General features: G+C 39.2%; 1 protein-coding gene across 3 annotated transcripts in view; it reads left to right on the plus strand.

Annotated features, from left to right (window-relative positions):
• Positions 1-24,517, plus strand: part of LOC103138958 (kazrin-like) — a 158,618-nt gene that overhangs the window by 104,581 nt on the left and 29,520 nt on the right. For all 3 annotated transcript variants that reach the window (XM_007553374.2, XM_007553375.2, XM_016672115.1), the window contains exon 4: positions 23,235-23,426. In XM_007553374.2, coding sequence (XP_007553436.1) covers positions 23,235-23,426 — 192 coding nt within the window. The remainder of the gene's footprint in view (positions 1-23,234; positions 23,427-24,517) is intronic.

A 24,517-nucleotide genomic window follows, 5' to 3' on the forward strand; every position in this document is an offset into this window, starting at 1 on the left:
ATATATATATATATATGGTTACATCTAGCAAAATCCACATCTATTATTCAAAAGTGGGATCCACTCAGTTTTATGCAGAATTTTAATACATGTTTGTGTGCATACAAACATTCTCCTGCAGCAGGCGGCGGTTTGTGCATTAGGTCCTTAGTCGTTCCCTAAGGTGCTACAAATGCGCTGACTCAGGAAAATCACAAATACGCACTCAAAACCCCTGCAGTGGCCAAGGCCGCCATATATCACTACAAGTTTCATCAGAATGAGAACAGGCAACTAAGGTTGATGTTATCAGCAAATTCATCTCTGTTCTCCAGTAAAAGCGAGAGACGGCGAAGGGGGAGCGGAAACGGACGTAAGCAGCCAGCACTGGATCATTACGGAGACAGGTGCTGCTTCTGCACATTAAGTTGGCTCTAAGGTCAGCGGTGGAGCGAGGCTGGAATGTCTGCTGGTTTAAATAGAAGGTCAAAGCAACGAGGTCAGAAAGTGCTTCTGGAAATAAAATTTAAAAAAGAAAAAAGAAAAAAAACTGGATTTGGAGAAAGAAGTTGATAAAGAGGATGAAGTAGGAGAGGGGTGGGGGGCGAAGGGATGAACGCCACTGTGAAGAGAAGGAGGACAAGGTGAAAGATTGCCTGGATGCAGTGTGTGTTCTGATTACGGCGTGAGAATCATGCAGGCGAGAGGTGAGTCGAGATGCAATATGTGAGCAAAAAGAAGAGAAAATGTGAATGTGCAAGTAAACTTGTACGTTTTTTTTCTTTCTATTATCGTTTCTTTCACTTAAACCTAAACCCTCCACAAGTGTCACTGACACGATAAAAGAACTTATATGATTTAAAACGATGAACGACTGTGCTTTCATTCTGCGTACCTAGAAGCTTTTAAGAATAAATATTGCTGCTATAAATTCCACGGCGTTGCAGAGTGTCGCAGTTTTTGTGTGTGGTAATTGGGTCAAACACTGGCGCCACCTTATGATGTAATGAGGGTAAATCCAAATATAAACTACTAAGGCCGAGGACACAGAAGCGGAGGAAGTTGTGAACAATTTCAGCAAAGATTTGAGCAATTTATCTGCAGTTTTTGTGGGAATGAACTAGATGGAGTGATGAAGAAGAGGGAGCAGGTTGTACTGAGGAACTGCAACCCTATTTACTGCGCCCTATAGTTCAGGAGGTGACAATGACTCCAAAGTTGAAGTTGGCATAAAATCACATTTCAGTTCTCCTTTGAAATCCTTAACGCTGAAATCCGACAGAAAATAATATATTTTTTAGAACTTACTGCAAGATGTCAGTGTTTGCAAAACTCTGGTGTTTAGCGAAGAGGCCGCTGTTCTGGTCCTAATAGTTGAGGTCGAGTTTATCACCTGACAGATTGATTTTCTTTTTATCAGTTGTCAAATGATCATTTTAAGGGATAAATCCGAACAAGCTGTTCTGATCCCATGTGGGGACAAAAAAAATCTCAACTCTTAAACCTAATGCTGCCTAGCTGTGCCAGCCTCCATCAAGGGATAACTAACCATCAGTCTTTTGTCACTGTGGAGAAATCGTGGCCTACATTTTTGTGCTTTAAGAACTTGTTTAAGTTTTTGTCACATCTCAAATGTGACTAAATCCCATGGATGTCATTTTTGCCCAGTATTTTTTCTTAATTATGAAGACTGATCTTATCTGAGGTAAATAAGGTCTGCGGTGCATCAAATATTGCTCAGAGTTCTTTTGTGACCCCCTAATTGAATTTTTGATGCACTTTTGGATTAATTTTGAAAGGCTAACATTTCTCTTGGTAAGGTCCAACATCATTGCATGTTTTCAGAAATCAGACCACGTGTGGTTGGTAATATTGATCTTTCCAAAAATGTGGCAAATGCAGTTGCACAATGGGGCTGATTATTTTTCACGTACGACCAGGTTGGTGGTGGATTTTATTTCTTTCGATGAATAAATGTATGATTTAAACTCCATTTTGTTTTACACATGTTAGCTTTTGTATATCTGTCTAATTTTGAAACTTTTCCAAAGCTGATCTTTAAGTGATTTCTGGTTTTCAAGTTGTTTGGAGCGTTGGAGCAGAGGTGCTGAAGCGGATCAACATGGGTAGCATATATGACCATGTATTTTTCTTTAATTCTTAAAATATTTGGGTTTTATAGCACTAATGTTGAAATTGGGAAATTGAATTCCCAGGAAAAACATGTCTGTTTAATCATATATATCAGACTCGCATTTGTGCACGACTGAGGCAAGGTGATGCAGAGGTGTGCCTTCTATTTCTAGAAGCCACCTTGGATTCAGGCTTGACAGGAGGCTAGCAGGTCTGGTGCAATGAGTCACTTGTGTTATTACCGTCTGCTCGCCCTTCTGATGACCATTTAAAGAACAGACCCACTGGCAGTGAATCTCTGCTGGCATCTGCTGTTGGAGCTGGGTCCTTGGATTCAGACCCAAGCAGCACCTGATGCCTGGTGAAAGCACCGACTGTGATGGTCGGAGGGAGATCTAAAGGGAAAAAAAAAAAAAACGAAAAGCTGAAAAGAGCTGAGCTGGTTGTGCGAGGCGTTACATAAGATCCCGAGCAATAATCACCAGATTGAAAATGCAGAAGAACAGGAGGATTAGATAAGGCAAATGTTTGAAAGGTAACCTTTAAAAATAACTGCAGTGAGGGGGGAGAAAAAAACATTTTTGGAATTCTATTAAAATGGTATTTTCACCGAGAACCATCACAAGTATTGTCTTAAACAAGCAAGGCAACCGAAATAGCCAGTAACAAACCATAGAAAGTGAAAGTCCTTCACCTTTCACCAATACAACTCTGGTTGAGCTGGACTTGTGCAGCTTGTCATTAATTTGTCCACCCACAAATGCCCCTATAACAATGGCTGTCTGCTCTAAATGTTTTGCATAAAAACACAAAATGCCGCCAAAAAAAACAAATAAGAGAAATAACATCTGTAGAGCTCCCCAACACTCATCATTTTAGTTGAGAATACTACTGCTGTTTTCAATTGTTCCTTTCAATTGTTGTCATCTCCAAAGTAAGAACGTACGACTTGTTGCCTTCAACATGTACTCCTGCTGCTCTCTTTCCATCCTCGCATTGTTCTCTGGGGAAAGTTTGCGGCTCTACGACCCTGTGGAGAATTCTCATTTCTTGTAGCATTTACAAGAAAAAAGATAAGTTATCTGTGCCTGGCCTGAACCAAGGTATAGGTGAGCATTGTCCCAGGCCCACAAACAAACCTAGGCTGGGTTTTCTTTGTCCAATGGCCCGTAACCAGTGTGGGTTGGGGGGGATGTGGTGGGGAACGTTGGGTAACCCCGTGTTTCTTTCAAACTCTCAAAAATTGTGACTAGCCAGTAAAGCGTGGTTTGTGAAATGGCTCAGATATACAGTGTAAACATGCTGAATTCAAACACATAATGTACTATTTTGAGAATAGTACATTTTAGTACAACTTTGAGAATGTTATTTTAAAGCACGAGATGGTTTATGACTTTGGCTAGTATAATTTGCAACAGCAAGAAAATCACTATTTGCTCGGAAAATTGCTCTGAAAATAGAAAAGTGATTCTTCTCCGTTTCTGCTCTGGCGACTTGCTCCCCCTTTTCTCCTGGCGGTGATAAATGTTTGCTGTGGAATTTTTATTTTTCATTTCATTTTGATTGTTGAGATAAAGCAGCATTTTTATTTCACAAAATTGTTTTTATTTTAGGTGTATGGCTTCGCTTTCGTCCATTTTGTGAAAGGGAAACCGTGCTCCCACGGTGAATTTCAACCCATTACAATGTGTTAACTGTGGCAAAATGCAGGCCACACTGTTCAAATTTTTATGTGGGGGGGGAAAAAAAAAAGTTGGATCCATTTATTTCTGTTCTGTTCTACTTCACGACTATGCACTACTTTATGTTGGTTTATAAGTTAAATCTCCAATGAAAATAAGTTTGCGAGGAACCGTAGGGTAAAAGCATTTCCTGCTTGGGATATTCTCTTTTTGTTCCGTCTATTCTGCAACTTTTTTTTGAACAAGAAGGCAAATTGCCAATTTAAAAGGGTGGATCATCCACTAGCACAAGCATTTGAATGTTATTTATGTAGTAGTAAGCAGTAGTCAAGACAAGCAGAGGAAAATATTGACACCAGACTGTGTTGATTAAAGGTTCGGCCGCCCACATTTACAGTATATGCACGTACACTTAACAAATTGCTAATCTTTCCCTGGTGGCCTATTTTGCACTAATTTAACTCACCTAAAAACAAAAAAAAGAAAAAAGAACTGCCAGACTGACACACTGTCGGCTGCGTGAAGCTGTGCCTCTTTCTTTGACGTGTTCTGTAAATGACTACAAAGAGATTGGCTGCCTCAATTGATTTTCATTTAAAGGATAATACTCTAAGCTCGTTACCTTCTGACATCCAAGGTTAGAAAAAAATACGCTGAAAGACGGAGGTGAACTAACGTTTTTGCTGCATCAGCTGGCCAATTTGTCTTGTAGCCCCCTGGTCCCTGAAGTTTACTGCTACGGTTGTTGTAAATAGCCAGTGTTTGGCAAATGGACTCCTTTAATTGGGAAATCCAAGAGAGATGCTGAGGAGTACTTTGGCTTTATACGTTTTCGGGCTCTGGCCCTGTCCTCCGCAGGATATGTAGCAGTCAAGTGAGCAAAACTGCAGTGAGGATATTGTCATCAAGATGTTGTGTTTTGCTCAGAGGAATAAGAACAATATCATCACGCTGCTCAGTTTTCCCCACTTTCCACGAAGAAAAAAATACTGAGCTTTGCTCATTTGACACCCAGCTTTGTGCGCCAAGTAGAAAAATAGGTTTAAACACCTATTTAAACCTATTTTAAATAGGTTTAAATAGGTGTTTAATTTTAACACCTATTTAAAATTAAATAGGTGTTAATTTTAAATTAACACCTAGAAAACCCAGCCTAGGTTTGTAAGATGTATTTGATTTCTTTGTTTTTTTTTTTATTATCTTAAATTAGGCTTTTGGATCATTTTTATAGCTACTAAAAAGACCAAGGTGTCTCTCGATGGCTTTACAAAGTGTTTTTTTTGCTGCTTAATGAACGATACTGACTGTTGAAGGGTGGATGGAAAATAATAAGTTCCAAGAAAAATCAATGATTCAATTCTAATTAAGCTATACAATGCATCTCTGAAAACTCACTTCTCTTTGTTTGCTGACGGTCCTTAGGGTGTTATCATGAAGTGAAATGACTGTATTCTCGTTTATGTACATATTCACAGCTTGACAAAGCCTCACACTCTTATCTGTTCTCATAAAAAGCTGGTGTATCGTGTCATCAGCTTTAGTGTTTACTCTTACTGAGTTCAGCTGAACACAGACAAGCAGGCAGCAGACCTGTGAGCCTGTTTTCAATGTCATTTTGAAGACGCATATTAATAAGAATCTTTTCAGAGCAGCCATGTTTGTGCAAAAAAGAAAAAAGAGATTGTTCTCCAAATATCACACTTCTGCTCAGACAGCTGAGGTTTCTTCCATATTGTCTGTAAAAGATAAAACAAACATTTATGAAAAAGGCTCTTTGCATAGTTGCCCATTTTCTGCCTTTTTCTGTTTTAATGCTTTAAAATCATAGTTTTTATTGATTTGCTGTTCTGCTCTGGTGGCTTGCTCAAAATGAAATAAGATATATTTTTGAATTTGCTAGTACCCCTGATAAAAGCTTTAACTGCATAATCTCACACTGGCTATTTAAAATCATTATTTTTAAAATCACCAGTGACATTTATTTATGGTTCCCAAAGCTTTTAACATATGCATAACTTTTTTTGTTTTTGTTTTTTATTTAAATGTTGCATTTTTAATCTGATCAGAGATTCATGGGCCCTAAAAATCCACAACAGCTTTCTGTTTCCCTGGTGCATAAATATGACATTGTGACAGAGGCCAATTTCTTTTAGCGACTGGCTACCCAGCTGGTTGATGACATATTTGCCTTACCTCCACACGCAGGGAGCAGAATTGTTAGGCAAATGAGAAACACCCCCCCCCACCCCTGTTTGAGATCTGCAGGAAAGAGCATCATCTTGGTGTCATCATGTCTCCATAACAACCAGAGGCTGTCGACATAGCAGCTGATTGTCTGGGAGAAATGCTGGAAAAACAATCGGTTTCTGCCCTACCATAAGAAATGTAAATTAAATATGCAGTCTCTCACACTCACCTGGGACTTTATCTTGACTTGTCAACTGTGATCAGATTGGTCTGAAACTGAACATTTTTCCCCACAAACACAGTGGACATAAGGTGAAGAAAAACACCTCATGTCCACTGTCTAGTATAGTGGAGGATTTGTGATTCTGCTTCTTTTTTTTTTTTCTTTTTTTTTTTCACAAACATTTTGGAAATGATGCTTGTAAGCATTGTATTATAAACTCGGTCAAATACAACATTTTAACAAAAGTTCTGACTGACTCTATTAAGCAAAAATTATAGGTATTCATTTGACCTTTCACCAAGACATTGACACAGTATCAGCTTTCTTCTTTTATCTATATCCTGTAAAAAAAAAAAAAAAAAAAACTGGATAAGCTTAGGTAGTGAAACTAAAAGTGCATTTTATTTAAAGGATTTCTCCTCAGCAAGAAAATTACTTCCAGATACAGTTCAGTTTTCTGATTTTTAACAATGAAATGGAAACGTTTCCAACTTCAAATTAGAGAGACTTGTTTCTTAACCCACAAGATCATCGTAATCTCCTGTTTGAGATCCATGATTTCTTGCCTAAGGTCACTCTAATTGCACCTCTACAACTCAAATCGGCTTGTAGAAGTTAACTGTACGGTTGCAGCCTTGGGAAGAAAAAAAAAAAAAAAGCTGTGAGAAAAGAAAACGATAACGTCTCAAAGTATTAGTTTACAGAGGACCAGGAGCCTGGGGGCAAGTCAACAGCTGGCTGACGTGTTGCTGTCTGCCTTAGACTACATCGAGTCGACATGCACCTGCGTGTGAGCTCACACGTTAGGTGTAGCTCCCTTCAACATTGGTCTTGTCCCGGTACGTGTGTGCATACACACGGTTGAGTAATGTGGGAAAATCATAGCACCGACCCGGCTGAGCCCGTCTTCTTCCTTACCTAAACTATTTGAGCAGAGGGGGAGGGGCCTGGTGTACTGTATCACCGGTGTACTGTATCACCGATCCTGTGGGAGTTGCCTTGAACAGGTATTCAGAGAGGGAAAGACGCAGCTTGGATGCATTTCCTGGTGTCAACTGAGCATGGACTTTAGGGACAAAATGCTGAAGATGACTCGGATCTGAGTGACGACCGCTTTTGAAGGGGAAGAAGAAACTATTTTTGGTGCGTTCTTGTTTTGAAATAGTCCAGCACGGACCTGACGCATCCTGGAATCTTCAGGAGAGCTCCCCCCTGAAGAGGGGAGGAGGTCAGATGGGGAGAGAAGAAAGTCCGGTAAGTTGAGTGGAAACGGCAAGTGCAGCGACGGCGCTTAAATGGAGCAGAGAGTGAAGTGATTGTCAGGCCTGCAATTTTCTGAGGTTTTACACTGAGACGGGGAGGTTTTACACTGGCAGGTGTCATGTCTGATAGTGAATCGCATGTAGCTGTGTGGAGCCGTTAGGAGACTTTAACCTGCTCTGACCTCAGACTTGCTGGTATTTGAACTTTGCAACAGACGGTAAACCATTAATCACTCACTATAGCAGAAGGCTTGCAAAAGAAGGAACTGGGTGAGAGTGTAGATGTGGTTCTAAAAATGGCGAGAGGTCTTACAGTTTTGTTCAATTCCAGAGTTGTATTTATAACAACATATTGTGCTGCAAATTTGCATCCTATTAATGATCTGTTGAGTTCAGTTGGTCTATGAATAGTGGTTTTAAAGCAAATGTGTTATGTTGTGTTAGTGCAAACATATCCTCAGGTTGTTCTTCATACATGTTTTTTTTGTTGTTTTTTGGCTTTCCTATTTAACTTGCTGCATCAGACTCTCTAAAATTAATTTTACATAACTTTAACTGAAACGTATACGAATCTGGCAAATGTTATTGAAATAAAACTGTTAAATTTGTCTACTGGCTGCTCCCAAAACCTACATTTCACTTGGTAAAGCTAGATCTAAATACTACTCATATTTAGAAGTAAATGTTTACATAAGAAAAAAAATTCTCCCCATGTTTTCCATTCATTTTACTGCATGTGAAGGCAGTCCATGAAGGAGGCAAGAAACTGGCAAACTGTTTAGCCTCTTTCTTTCATCTGAAAGTGCCAAAGTGCTTTTGCAAGATGGGAGAAGTACTTATAAAGGGCATCTTTAGTTTGTGGGGTTTCTTTCTAGATTTCCGTGGTAGGCATAGTACACTTCATCCTACAAAAGTAGTGACTGTCTGAAACCTTGTCAAGGCAAAGAAGTTGGGATGGTGGGAAAAGTTTTACGCTTTGTGTTTTAGGAGTGGAGTTTAACTGCCAAAGACACTGACGAAATTGTCAAAAAATTGCTTCTGTAGGTTCTGTAAGCCTTCAGTTTCATCTGAAAATAATTGTAAGGAGATGAAAGGCGCTAAATACAAGACAGTCATGAAAAAAAAACAAAAAAAAACTTCTAGGATTCGTGTTTCTGGTGGAGGTTCATCTTCTAGCAGAGCAACAACCCTAAACCTGCAGCCAAGGCTACAGTACAATTTAGATCAGAGCATATTAATGTGTTAGCATGGCTCAGGTAAAGTCCAGAGTCCAATGGAGATTATTTGTAAAGACCTGAACACATCTCCAGATACTCTCTATCCGATCTGACTGAGTTGGCCTATTTTGCAAAGCAAACAAAAAAAAAATGCTAAATTTTCAGTCTCCAGATGTGTAAATCTGATTGAAAAATTTTCCAAAAGACTTTGAAGAAGGTGATTCTTCACAGAACAGTCTTGGATATGCAGGCTGAATACAAATGCACACCGCACTTTTCAGCTTATCTGTAGCGTAAACTGAAAGCCATGTGTTGATATTATTCTGCTTCGCTATTATGCACTACTTTGTGTTGATCTGTTACATGAAATCACAGTAAATATTTAGCACTTGGTGTGTCTTTGTGTCCCGGGCACTTCATCCACTTTGCCTGCTGGTGGTGGTCATAGTGCTGGTGATGCCGATGCATGGCAGCCTCACCTCGGTCAGACTGCTCCAGGGTAGCTATGGCTACTATCCAATAGCCTGCCACCATCACCGTGTGAATGTGAATGACTGAATGTTGTGTAAAGCACTTTGGATTCCCTTGGACTTGATAAAGCGCTATACAAGTAGAGTTTAACTCTCAAGATTCTAAAGATGAATATTTTATCTTAAAGATGGAAAAAAAAATTCATTAGATTCGCTTCACTGCACAACAACATGTTTATGACTGCAGATCAGTTCACACTTAAATTTGTGGCAACCTATTGCCAAAGTACAAAGGTGTGTAGATTTTGCACATTTGTATATTTCAGAGATTTGTCATGTCAACATTTGAGAGCTCCAGTATAAGATGGCACATTATTCTCCCATTTTAGGTCAGAGCAACAATTCTTTTTTTTTCTTTTTTTTCTTTTTTGGAGGAAAACAGGACCTTATTTTAGTCTGATCTCACTTACATCACAGCCAAGTTCTTTTTGGGTGCAAATCAAGCAAAGAAAAAAAAAAAAAGGTCACTGTGAACACATTTCTGTTAAGTAAACACAGAGGTAGAAGCTAGATAACAGCCCGGCAGTTTGTTACAAGCTCCTACTGCGATCTCGTTCTCTGATTGATACGACTCCCGCATTGTGCATATTGTCAGAGCGGTTTCTAGAAAGTGAAATGACAACATGTTATTCTGACATCTGCTCTGATTTATGCGTACAGCTACAGCATAAACGCCCGCCTGTGTCAGCTCGCTTTGACAGCGTAATTGTGAGCGCAGCTGATTCTGGTCCTGGTTCTGTAATTGCTATCCTTCGCTGGCGGTGCCTCGGGTGAATGCGGTGAGCGGCTCCCTCAGGTGCTACTACTTTCTCTTCTTGTGACACACAGGTGACAATTTGAAGCACGTTAGGGATAATCAACTGCCTGTAAAAGAGAAAAAAAAAAAAAAAAAGAATCAAGTCAGGGATAATAGTTGAGCATCTATAATGGCGATTCATGCCACTTTTAAAGTGCGGAAAGTAATTTTGTATTTCAGTGGGGATGGACTGATTAGAGCCTTTATTTCCTTCCACTATCTCCTTGTTTGAAGACCACTGTGCATAATCATATTTTACCCTGAAGCAAAAGCAAAGATAAATGTGGCTCCTTCCCCCCCCCCAACCACCCGCCATCGTTTCAAGTCAAACACATGCTTCGGTTGGTGGCTGATCTTCTCCACAGCTCCTCAAATTTGCTGAAAGAAATTACAGAATAACAGCAGGTTGCTGAGAAGGCTCCCTTGCTTTTGCAGTGGCAGTCTTTTCGGTTTTGCAGTTTACTTCTGAGGAGCTGTCAACAAAACCTCGGCTCATTTCGAAAAACCGAACAAATGCATTTCCACTTGCACGAGCTATACCACGCATCTCCGACCTGGAAACTCTAACGGGGGAACCGGCATTGTTTTGACATCCTCCATATTCAGATTTTTGTAGCAGATCACTGCTGTCACCCTGACACAACACATCAGAATAAGTTTTTATTTTTAGCAGAATGTGCTACGGAATGCATTTGATTGGTTTTGAAGTTTGCAGGATGCCGTCACGGAGACGGGTATGCATGACATCTGCATAGGATGTAATATCCATGGTTACACGCTTCCTGTCCTCTCTTTGCTAGCCCAGCCTGCTAACAACAGCATGCTTTTTTTCCACTACCAACCTAAACAGACATTTGGATTTTTTTTTTTTTTTTATAGATGTGTCTATTTATTAGACTACGTGCAAATAACTTAAAATAAGATGATCAATCTTCTATATTTAAAAATGCTTAATGCATCACCTGTCCTTGAGCACAGCTTTTATAATCCTCACTCTGTCGTACACGAGTTGGAATTGACCAAAATACCATTTATCTACATGTCTGAGCGAATCCATCCATCCATCTGTCTGACAGGTCGGGTTGAACACTTTCACACTCACAGATGCTTTTATTTATTTATTTATTTATTATTATTATTATTTTTTTTTTTACTTTTCCGTTTGATCACAAACAGCTCTCCTATCTGGAAACTACGTCTGACACAACAATAACAGCCTCTATGATTACAACCTGATTTTAGGGAACAAGCTGATTTTTTTTTTTTTTTTTTTTTTTGCAGGGGTGAACGAAGAAAAAAAGCCAAAACAAAAATATCTGACAAGTACATTTTTCAAAAACAAAATTTTAATGATGATTTTTTTTTGTATGTCTCTGAATAAAATAGCCCCCACTCCACACATTTCTCCAACCACTCATAAAACATTAGCCAGGCAGATATATTTTTCTTGTAAAACAGAGCTAATTGGCCATCATCTTATATCTGATAAAATCTGTCCAGGGTGAGCCACTCGTTTCAGCTATCAGAAAAGCACCAATCGAAGTCACTAACCTCCAGTGTTGGGCTGCAGTGTGCGCGTTATTAATTATCCCAGAAAATTGGCAAATAGTGTAAATTTGTGCAATTATAATCCATTCCCCTTGTGTGTGTTTTTTTTTTTTGTTTTTTGTTTCCTATTTCCCACCTGAATGCCTGCTAACCTAAAATAATGGAAGATAAATTGCATGACTCTAGAAGAGGGTCACAGATGACGCAAGCTGCTGGGCTATTTGTTCATCTTGTGGTGAACAAGATTATTTTTGCAAATTTGAAGTCTCTGACTCCAAATCAAGCTTTTATTTCATGCTCCTTTTTTAATAGTTTCATTCATCCACAACTCTGCCTAAAATGCTTGGCATAGTGAGTAGGATTTATATTAATTCAGAACAGTGAGATTATTTAAACTGAAAACATAATTCTGGGGTTGCTTTTTACTTCATCAGAAAATAATCACATTCCAACAGAAAACAATTCATCCCTAGATGGCCATTTCTGTTGGTAGTAATTATGCAAAGGCGTTCACAAGTTCATGCATGGAGGTGTTGACTGTGATAAATTTTACAAAAAGAAAATCTTACATCATAAAATCTTGAAATTCTGCTATATTTTAGAAAAGAAAACATTTCCCCTACAAAATTACAGCCTATTGTCTCCTTATTTAGCCATTACTGGTGATGCTAAGTGATCATTTTGTGTTTCGAGGAACACTATCATTTCTCAGGAAGCAATTTCTCAGTCGTTTTTGAAAGTATTCAAAACAATCTAAATGTTCTAGACAGTATCCCTATGATTTAGAGACGTTCTCCCATCAATCTCGTTTGCCATCTATGCGTCTGTCCTTAATGACCCCGGCTGTGTCTCCTCCAGTTTCATGGAAAACTCTCTCGTTAATCTCCGTGACGGAGAAATCCTGAAAGCTATCCCGCATATCTGTCCATCTGTACCCTCTGAAAGACAGTAATCTCATTGTTTGCAGTTTTCACTTCAGAGACAGCAGAGAGCCTGCAAAGCGAACACACTGTTCTGATGGATTGCTGTCAGTGTTGCTGCAAGTGTAGCCTGTGAAAATAAGAAAGCTCCTTATGCAACTGTTTAAAAAGGGCACAAGGACGAAGACGGCTTTAAATATCTGTTGACCGCTAAGGCAAAGTACAATGCAGAACATAAAAAAAAAAAAAAATGCAAATCTGATTATTTTCTTTACATTTGTACTGTGATAACCAGATGACTTTGGCTAATTTTTTTGTATTTAAAGTTTTGGACAGAGTTTAGCTGATAGGTCATTATTTTTAATCAACTGGACACAGATTGTTGTGGAATGTGAACAGGATTAGTGGCCATCTTTCTCTTCGATCCGTTTTTCTATTTTTTATTTTTTTTTGCCCACTGTTCAGCTTTGTTCTAAGCTGTACTCCAGCACAAGTTCAACCCCCATTACTCCAAGGAGCTGAAGCATGAAATAGGCTTGCCAGTATCTGGATGTCAGATTCTGTAACTTTAAGGCACAGAGTACTTGATCAACACTGACTGGTCAGAAGGGAAGAGATCAAGCAGGGAGTGACACTGCTATTTAAACATTTCTGACTTCAGATTTTACTGTTCAAACAATCACTAAATGTGTCTGTGGTTAGGTTTGGTGGGGCCAAATGTTGTTTATGTTGCGTTAAAAATTGGTAATGTGTAAGCAAACAAACGTTGGTCTCTCGGTCACCCCTCGTTCACCGGGATGCGGTGGATTCCCCTTCATCTCAAGCTTAGGGTTCTCTACCAGAGGCCCGGGAACTTGAGGGTTCCTCACAGTATTTGTTCTTAAAACCGCACCCTGCTGAACTGACATGTTGGATGATCTTTTTGAGCCACTTTTCCAGTATGGGAGGTCACTGTCACAAGGACTCCGATGACCACAGATGCCTTCACCTGCCAGGTGTGTCTAGCTCTTCCCTGAGCCCTTCCCACTTCCTCTTGTTCCTTTTTCCTGATGTTTTCCGTCGTTGAGGATGGCCACATCGATTTCAACGGCTTTCTGCCGCTGCTTGTCAATGATCACAACGTCCGGTTGGTTAGTCGTTACTATTGTGTCCTTTTGAATCTGAAATCCCTCAAGATCTCAGCTCGGTCATTTCCAGTTTGACCTTTGGTCACCCGGTTTGTATTTCGCGCTGACGTCTCTGCACAGTATTCCAGCTGCTTGGTTTTGGCGTTCCACGTACGCCATGATCAGAATTTGTAGACTTCTTTCTAATTTCACATTTGCGTGTTTTTTTTTTTTTTGTTTGTTTGTTTTTTCCCTGCTGCTTAAAACATAGACATGATGATGATGATATTCACATTTAAAATTGATGGAAGTGTGTAATATAAGTAAATAGTTTGAACTGCTGTCTCTGTGTGTGCTTCCAGGAGAATGTAGACTCTTAGCTCTACACTGAAATCTCTAATGAACATTTCCAGATTCATCACGATCCATTACAGAGGCTGAAAGGTTGAACGGAGAAAACGGCATAACTTCGCTCCACTCAGTTAAGATGCTGAAAGTCTTGCTGTCTGAAAGAATTTGGAAATTGCTTAATATCTCAGAAAACACAGCTGTTGTCAATGTGGCTTTGTAGCTCTTGGTACCAATCACCAGATTTTTTATTTTTTATTTTTTGCCATGTCTCTTGATTTGTTTGAGTAACCAACGGCAAACATGCACACTTCCATATTTGCAGTCTCCGAACTTCAGAGCAATCATGAGTTTATTTGGGGGTAAACGCCACAGAGGTTTGACCTCATTACTGTTCCTTTCATCAATAAATCACAATCCATCCCTTCTTTTGTGTTATCTGGAATACCAATCTGTCCTCATCACTTCCTCCGTTAATGCATAATATTAGTCTGATTTCTATGATGGAGTGCCCAAAGGCGAGATATTTTCTTTTCCTTTTTTTTTTTCCTCGCTGCTCATCAACCATGACCTCGCCATCTCCTGAGGCGATGAACAGAGATTGTTCTGCTCATGAGGATTGACTGGCTAATCCAAAGCAATGCACTGTCAGATCAGGCAGAGGCTAGAGGCTGCTTCATCAGTCAGAGCTTAGGCATTACATCTGTCATCTGCCGCTGATGAATTTGCTGTCAATAGCTCCTAAAAATTAGTTTGTGTGACGCAGGAAGAGGGAGACTCTGCTTTATTATTATTGACTGGCCATCTCATTTGAGATGAAGGAGTATTTGAAACACATTTGGCTGTTTTACTCTGGCTGACGTGTGCAGGATTAGGTGCGACATTAATGGCATCGTGTAAAAAAAAAAAAAAAAATTATATGCAGGTCACCTTTGCTTCCTTTGTGAAATATTAGCTTTTATGTGAAACTTGCTGAAGCTATGGAGCTCTATACTAACGGTGAACGCAGTGAGTCTTGTTTTCATATTTCTGCAGAGTCCAGCACTCGGTCTGCAGAATGTAACTTATTACCTTGCAGTTGTCAAAAGCCACGGCATCAGAAAAAAAATAAATAAATAGACTTTGCTTCGCAAAACTCTGAAACCTACAGAAAAACTACAACTTACAGTGTTTTCTTTTTCTCCTGGATTTTGCGAGTGTAGCTGATTTCATGAGTAGTTAGTGATTCTTCCTTCTTTTGAATGTATAGAAATGTTAGAAATAATAAAAAAAAATAATAATAAAGCCCATTCAAATTTATTATAAGTACCATCATATGTTCAGTAAACATGACTTTCAAGTCGCTGCATGAGACCTGAATAAACTCGACTGTTTTGTAGAGTGTAGCGATAGTAACATTAACCCACCTGACCGGCATTGTGCGGCGACAGGTGGGAAAGAGCTCTGTTACTTCATGCAACATGGAGCCCGAGAAATAAACAATGAGACAAAGGGACCAACTGGTCTGATGCCAATACAGAAATGCATCCGCAGCCTGCACAGGAACATGTTTACTCTACAAACGTCCGACTGCACAAAACGGAGCCCTTTTGGTTGCATGAAGTAAGCTTAGACCGCAATGGTTTTAATCAAATCTGCGTGGAAATTGATCCGTATGATAACTACTCACAGTTCACTTAGTAGGAAAGTGCAAAGGTTTGTAGAACTCCATAAACTCCCTGATTCCTTATCCTACTTGGATCCTACCCCCTCTCCCCCTCCAATTCCCAATCACGTCAGGTGTGTTTTAAAATCCATAACTGTTTATTTCAAGTCCACTCCAAGGGTTCCTGGAGAGGTTAAGCCATTAACCCGTGTGGCACGTATTGTGTCTCTGAATAGATTTCAGACAATGCTTTGGAAAACGGCTATTTCAGCAGGGATGGGACTCGGTTGCAGAGTCCAAAACAAATAAGAGGATGCAAGTTGTTGCCTCCCATCATGAAAGCACTTGCTGCCCGCATTCTTGACCCCAGCGGCTCCTACATCCCCCACCGTTCTTATTTCACACATTCCTGAACTGGGTTGTACTTTTTGTGCTGCCTCACTTTGGTACAATGCATGCTCCGTTCGGGCCGAACACTTCCTCCTTCTTCTGGAGAGGAAATGTGTCCGAGACAACTTCTAGACGTTATGAATTACACAAACTTCAGCACATATTTCTGAAGCAAATTTGAAGTGCCTCGCTGATGTCTTGGACCTTTCAAGATTCTGTCATGTTTCATCCACAAATTTAGATTTTGACCCATGTCCACTGGCTTTCTTCAAGCTTTGCACTGCGTTTAGCTCCGTCCAACTATTAATCAACTCCAACAGCTTTTCATCTCTTCCACTTCATAATGCTGCCACTGTGATGCGAGTATGGAGGGCTTATGTGAACAGCCTTCTTCATGTGGTTTAGTTTTGATCCCATTTTACCCGAGCTCTTCCTTCCACTTATTTGATACGTTTGTTTATGTGACTTTTACTAATATTCTTTCAACATTTGCTTCCTTTTCTGTGTTTTTTTTTTCTTCTTGATTTCCGATTTTCTCACTTGAGCTGCACATCTTATGCTATGCTATGGCCCTTCTCTGATTATTGCTTCCCTTGAACAGTTTAGCTGGACAGCTGTGCTACCTATATTGGTTATTGAAATACTCCTTTAGCAGATCAAAGTCATGTGTTTCCGGGTCTTCGTAACGTTGTTTGTTCTCTAGTATTTACAAAATTAGGAAATCTTGGATCCTTCCTGATAAAATTACCTTCCAACAAGGTGCTTCTCTTTTAAGTTTCCAACTTTATTTTTGCTCTACAGCAATGGGAGCAGTGTATACACAAGATTATGAATGTATCAGGAAAGAAAAAAAAAATACTTCATTCAAAAAGAGCACCTGCTATAATGCTCACTCATGGCTAAGGAGTCTGCAGCCAGGCTGAACAAATACCTCCAGCTGCAGGAGCTACTGGCTGTTAACAGGTCTGTGGATGTGTGTATGCGTGTGTGCGCGCGTGTGTGTGTGTGTGTGTGTGTGTGCGCGTGTGTCTGTGTGTGTGTGTCCTTACAAGTTGGCTGCATAAGAATTCTGCGGAAACAATAAGGGCGTTAATTGATTTTGTCACCGGTAGCAAGCAAAAGGAAAAAAAAAAATTAACTCCATCCTGTCTTTCCCTCCCATCCTCTCAAAAGACTGAAAAGCAATCTAAAAATGACCCCCCTCTAGACACTTACTGTCGTTCTCCATCAATTTTCCACCTCCACAGCTGTTGCAGCCAAGTCCAATTTCAGCTGCCTCATGGCCAGTGAAATCTCTGACAGATTGCCGGACCTTTTTTTTTTTTTTTTGCGACTTTCGTTTCCGAGTCCCGCTGCTTTTTCTTACATGTGGGAGAGGAGGAACCTCTTGGATGGAGGAAACGACGTAAGACGGGAGTTTGTGGGGGACTGGGTGAACATAAAGACAGAGACCGATAGAGAAAGCACCTCATCATGACACACTGCAGGAACCTGAGGAAAGGCACCCAAATTAAGTTTGGAGTTTTCCTGGGAGACCTTTGGTCATCAAAAAAAAAACTAAAAACAAAAAAAACTGTCAATTTAAATTTTGATCTGATCTTTTCCCATTTTGTGTCATTTTTATCACACCATTACTTCTCATCATGAAGAAAGAATGATGAGTTTTGTGTCCCTGGAGAAGTGCTGATCTTTCTTTTTTTTGAGCAATATTCCTACAATTTCCCTCCATCCCAAAACTGTCACATAACAGATGCGGGATTATTTAGAGGGACAGTTTTAGCCATTCTGCTTAAATCAGGCAAATAGGAAGCGACACTGATCAGATTCATAATTCACCGCTCCCAATTGCATGTCAGCTGATTTATGGCTGCTATTATGCAAATGCGCACACTCAGAGCGGCTGTTTAGATATGTGGTCGAGGAAGAAGGTTTTATTTACGATTTCAGTGAATCTTCTTAACCAGAGTCGGTCTAGGGGATCTGAGAAGAATGGGCCTGGGAGAGAAATCACAAAATGTACATAATTCAAGGATCATTTTATAAATATTCCTCAAACGATTCAGTCTAATCCCTCTCAGTGCTCATCATAATAAATGTCAAGGAGTGCAGAAATAAATTGTAAGGAGAACGGACAAGTTTTAGTATTAAAAAAAAAAAAAAACTACCATTTTTGTTTGTGTGCATAGATACAAATTAAAACACGATTTCTGCATGTTCGTGTTATTTAATCAACACAGATATTTAAAAAAAAGATGAATCTGCACCTCTAATGTATTCATCTGGAAAAACTTTACATTTTTGAAATCTGGTAGTGGACTTAAAACCAGGAAAAGAAACCCAAAACAATTAGTCCAAAACCAAAAGGTCACAATGTTTACTAAAAACAGTGTCGTTCATATCGCCACTGAACCCTCAGCTAGTTGACGTCTGATATTATCCTTAGAGCTCCAGTGAAAAGTCTCAGTTTAAGGTGTTGATGTCGACCTTCCTGCATTTTTTAGCATGTTTTGAAAGTTGTTTTGCTGCGACAGTCCTCTCAGAACAGAAAGAGGGCGACTGTTTAAATTGAGAGACAAAAAAAAAAAAAGATGTCTTACTGAGGCAACAGATGGTGTTGAAGGTTCATCTATAAAAGCAGCGTTTGACCTCCACCAAGGTCTTTATCTTGAGACTTGGTGTTGGCGACAGGCTCACACCATCTGAAACTAAAAGACAACCTCGTTTTGCCAGGCTCACTTTGTTTGTGCTCACAGAAACATCTGTTCACACAAGTTCAGTGGTTTGTGTTTATTTGTATAGGGAGAAAAATAATTAGTAGCAAAAAGGTTGTGCTGGCCTTTGTGTGCAGCTAAAATGGAAGGTGCATAATACGATAAAATGTGTTTGTGTTTTAATAGTATTTCATTTTACTGTATATATGAGTCCTTGCTAGAATAGTTTTTTTTTTTTTTTAAACTTATTCTTTTTTTTTTCTAGGTCATTGTACTTTTATTTGTTATCACCACCTTATAATTGAATAAATTAAATGAATGTCTGAAGAAGCCAACAGTGCAATTCCTCATCACACACCAACCGTTTCCTGTTGTTGCCGATTCAGACAGGTGATCTTGCACAGCGGGGCTCGGATGTTGACGGTCTTGTCTGTAAATACACTGTAAGAATTTGGCAAGCTTTCGCTGCAGCAGTGGACTGCATGCTTGTGCTACTCAGAATCCCGACAGCATTGAGTCACTGCATGCCTGATTATAATCAGGAAAGGCACTGAATCAGAATGTAAAAACCTCGGGGCGACGCGTTCACTTCTTTTGAGTGCCGCCTGATTAATGTCGAATCATATCTGGTAATAATCATGACCCTAAACCGTCCGGAGGGGCCAGCAGAACACACTGGGGCCACAGAATCACAAGCTGGTACATCAGAAGTTCCTTCTTTGAAGAGACGTCTGGGATTTCATCTGAAAAATTCACTCGGAACCAGGCAAACCGAAAATGTTCTGAGCAAGTAATAGGAAGACGTGTCTGTCAATCAATGGCACAAATGAATTTCACCTGATGATGCAAACAAAGTGACAACACCTGGAAACAGTTAAATGAATTTACAATGAATGCTCCATTTATATGACTGAGTTGGAGTGCTCAGCAGATGAGAAGCATTTGAAACACGAACAAACGCTCAAACAAATGCATCTCTGTTTTACATCCAGTTAATTGATGTTTTTAAATGAGAAAAAAAAATGCAGTCATTAAAAATATTGGAATCAGAAACTCCTCTGAAAAGATGTCAGTTGTGACGTTTTTTTTTGTTTTGTTTTTTTTTATGAAGAAACTAAATATCTCTAAACTTCTCATAAGTATTTATTAGGAGTTGTAGTGGAAAAAGTGCACAAGCAAGACAGTGCATCCAAATTACTCTCAGACATGAATTTTATTCATATTTCCCTGTCAACGCTGCCCCCCATGAAGTTATCTCTTCTTTTTGGAGCAGCCTCCATTTTGTGTTGCTTTCACAAAGCCTTAGGCCAAATAAGACGGGTGAATTTATTAAATTAAGATGAGTGCTGAGCCAAAATGTCCTGCAAAATGGGCCATAAGGGAAAAAAAAAATCTCTCTCAATGCTTCCTGTAGATTGGTTCATTTTGCTACAGCTGGCTGGTAGATGACTCTTTTCAGGTATAAAATTGATTATGTGCCACTCTTGTTTTATTTATAGGTGTTATGGACAGGTACTGAAAAAAAATCATTCAATCATAAAATGCATTTTGATTTCAAAAATAAATAAATAAAAACTCCCTAATAGAAATGCGGTCTGTCTGTCTATCTATTCTTACTATTTGTTAATGGAATAGGAAGCAAAAAGAAGATTTTGGTCATTCTTACCTGTACAAAACAGGAAAAGTTTTGTCTGATTTAAAATACTGTGTTTGGTTTATGTAGACATCTGGTCTCAGTTAGATTCATTTTGTTCATTGAAACTGATTCAAACAAAAAAAAAATTGGATCAATTAGTGTTTTTGTATTCTTTTCTACAAATTATATTTCCCAAACATTTAGTGATATATAAATTTCATGCTTGAAAGTCGTTCATTGTGTGGTCATTACAATTTACAACACTTGTCATCAAAAATATTTCAATAAATTACCAAACAACAACCCTCACATGCACCCTGTTACATTGATAACATCACAAAACAATTTGACATGTTCACTGACACAAATTTTTACTTTTCAGAGATGAGCTAGGGATTTTGAGAAATCAGGTAATCTGTGGTGTTTTGTTGTTTGTATGAATTGCTTTGGAAAATGTACCTACTGTTTTGCAAATGTCAAAACTGACTGTTTTGACATTTGCGAGACCTACCGGTACTGTTTGGTGATTTGAGAAATGCGCCGAAGCCGACCGAGACAAACTGCAAGCTCTTTTTCAGTGTCCCCATTTATCACCTTTGGTATTGCTGCCTTTGGACAATAAATAAAAGTAATGAAAATGTAAAAAGTAGCCTAATGAATGAAAAAAGAAAATTGGGTATGTGAGTATTTTTAGGTTTTAAACCATCTGAGTTTACCCCACCACCAATTATTTCCAAATGGGACAACTGCTCTGGTGTCCAGTAAGGGTTATGCTAATGGAGATGCTAATCATGCTCATTAATTATACCTCCTTCTAATGACACTCCACTAACAAGTGTTTCTTTTTCTCTTCCAACCTTCTTCTAATTGCCTCTTTTTGTTTTTTTGTTTTTTTTATCATTCAACTGGCAGCACATCTCCTCAGTCGCATGAACTTAGTCAAATTAACAGACTAGAAAAGCCAGAGAGGTAGCTTCTTATTATTCAGACAGTACATTTATCAGACGGATTTATTTTATTTTCAAAGGAGGAATTATGGCAGCATGCCCCATAAGGTGCTGGATGGTCTAAGCGGTTTAATGTACCGCATATCCTGAGTTAGGGTTTTTTTTTTTTTTTTTTTTTTTTAGTCTGTCATGACGCGAGATATGAATATTGGCTGCAGACGTTGGTTACTTTTACTCAGTTACATTTGAGTTTGCGGAAAAAAATACTTTTAGGAGTGTTGGGAGAGATTGACTGCCTTTATTTTGGGTTGAACTGGAATCTAGGTCATCATTTCTTAATTTGACCATGGTGGTTTCATTGAAAAGGCAGATGAGAATACAATTTTAACATTTTATTGTTTACTGTGTCTGTAAAATACCTTAAAGTTGGGATATTGCATCAAACGAAAGCTCTAAAAGGTTGACAGCTCTAGTTTTGAGCAACTATTGTTCTTTGCAAGAGCAACAAGAGCTGCTATAAACTTTGGGACACTTTTTTCCTTTACCAACTTGGTGAGGAACTTTGCTATTTCTTGCTTGCTGGTCCTCTGACTGTGCCAACACCGAATTAGCTGTTTTTTTTCTTAGAAGTGTGACATAGCTTATCATCCTAGTCATGTTTCAAAAATAATGCATCTTACTATAACAGCCTGCATACACCATGGCTCTTGTCCAACTAATTTTTTCGTTTACCACATATTGGGCTTGTTGTATTTCACCTACTTTTATGTAACTGTGCTGTGTTCACCATAAACTGCAATGACGTGCGTCCGTGTTTTGTCTTTGCCGTTACTCAAAATTTGGTCACAAATTAATGTTAAGATAATCAAGTTTTAGTAATGTTCATATCACGATCAATCAAAAAATATATCTATGCATAGACCTGTCCCCCAATCTTTCTAGAGACACAAGTGAAAACATGCTCAAGATCTAAGAACACATATGAGCAAAAGGAGCGAGGAGTGATCCATCGCTGTTATAGTACTTAAGAAATTGAACAATAAATTCATACTCTTGACTCCCAGCACATTTAAAATGTGTATATTTTCTGTGGAGACTTTCTTCAACTTTTCTTTCCATCCACACTGTTTATACAGAAATACTGGAGTTGGGATGCAGGAGTTTACAGTGAAGTGGAATTTATGCAAAGCACTCGATAACAGAGCTTTGCAGGACGGGGCTGAGTGGTTTTCCCCCTGTTCCCATCATACCCCTTCGCCCTCAGGGTGCATGAAATCGAGAAGAATGAGTCCACCCGTCTTTTTTTTTTTTTTTTCTAAATAACTCTCTGTATGCCCTCATCTATGCAAGCACATTTGTTGAGCAAAAAGAGATTAATTTTTTAGATAAAGGCTGATGTGCGGGAGCAAACTTTGCCATTACTCTGTCATGGCTGTGTGAGAAACATGAGACGTTGTAGAAAAGAGCACTTTAACATTTTTTGGCGACTCGTGTTTGTGAAGGGAAGAACCAGCTTCTTGCACTTTCTGTTTCTCATTTTGTTGTTTAAGCACTTTGAAGCGTTTGGTGAATATCGAATGAGTGCTGTTGCTTACAATTCCTACCACAGAGTAGTTTCACCAGGCAGCTTCAAAAATGACAAAATAAAGTTGTTACCCTCATTAGTTATTCTGTGAGTGTGAGTTATTCCATGATTACTATTATTGATAATATGGGATTTAGTGAGAAATCCCATATTGACACTTACCTCAGTCAAAATAAAACTTGTGACTTCCTGATCTCCAAGTCATTTGCGTTTCAGTAAGAACAGTTCTGAAAATGTTTGCGTGAACCTGAATACGACTGGATTAGTGAGAACCCCCTCTCTATCTGCTTGATTTTATTTATTTTTTTTATTTTGGCTTTAAAAAAAAGAGGTCAGTGGGTTTTCATTCAACTCTCTGAAAGCTCTCCTCCTCTCTCTTTACATTCTAGTCCTGCTGCGCGAAGAGGTGGCCCAGCTCCAGGAGGAGGTGCACCTGCTGCGGCAGATGAAGGACATGTTGAGCAAGGACCTGGAGGAGACCCAGGGAAGCTGCTCAGCTGACGTCCTGTCCGCCACGGAGCTGCGAGTGCAGCTGGCCCATAAGGAGGAGGAGCTGGATCGGGCCAAGGAGGCTTTACAAGGTAAGGGGTCCAGACAGGAAACCATGAGCTGCACGTTGAAGCAGCAACACTCTTTATTAAAACAAAAAAAAAAAACAGTCTCCAGACTGCAAAATACTTTATATTAATGCAGAGAAATGACTGCATACAGAGAGCCAATGACAATAACATGTTTTGGATCCTGGCATGTTCATGTATCAGAATGGCCCAGTCAAAGTACAGACCGAAACGTAGTTGATCATTTGCAGGAAGATTTTAAGACGTTGCATTATTTTCTTTCCACCACTCCATGTTGTCTTGTCCAAATAAAACCCAGTGAAATAAACTGAAGTTTCTGATTTTAACATGTCAAAATGTGAAAATAAAAACTGAAGGGCCTTAAATTTATTTGGAAACCGTCATTTGATTATTAGTAAGGAAGACTTTTGGAATTCTTTGAGAATAACTTTAAAGTTTAAGGTATCGATTAAAAAAAAAAAAAAAGGCTGACCAAGCTTCATGTTTTCCCATATCTAATCCATTACTTATCTCATAAAATATTCAGCCCTTTATGTATCTACCTGTTTCATTTAAAGCAGCAGCCATTTTCACTTTAACCGTTTAGCCGCCCTGCTTTGATTTACTGCCTGCCGCTCCCACTCTTGCAGTTTCACTTCTGCCGTTGTATTTCCCAGCACCGTGATATTGACCGCAGCGTTTGCAACAAACGTGCGTCATGGAGTCCATTAACTGCATTATGAGCCATTAGCATGCGACCTGCTGGACAGATCATTTTGTGGCGCATGAGCATGGGAGAACGTACCAGTTTTTACTTTTTACTTCTTCATTCACTTTCCTCCTCTTCCTCCTTTTCAGCTCTATATGAACATTCAATCAGAGTTTTATAGGCATTTATCTTCCGCCTAAAATTGACTAGACCAATTTCCATAATTCTAATTAGAAATTAGAGATATTACTAAAACCAGTAGGTTTCCTGGCGTTGGTGCAGTGTTCTATTTATTTGACAGCTTGATTGTGACCAAATTTGTCTGACCCAGTGTTGTGTTCAAGACCACCTAACCCGAGACCAAGACAAGACCAAGACCAGAGCGTATCGAGACCGAGACAAGACC

The sequence above is a fragment of the Poecilia formosa genome, unplaced genomic scaffold, assembly GCF_000485575.1.
Source record: "Poecilia formosa unplaced genomic scaffold, Poecilia_formosa-5.1.2 Scaffold56, whole genome shotgun sequence".
Lineage (NCBI taxonomy): Eukaryota > Metazoa > Chordata > Actinopteri > Cyprinodontiformes > Poeciliidae > Poecilia > Poecilia formosa.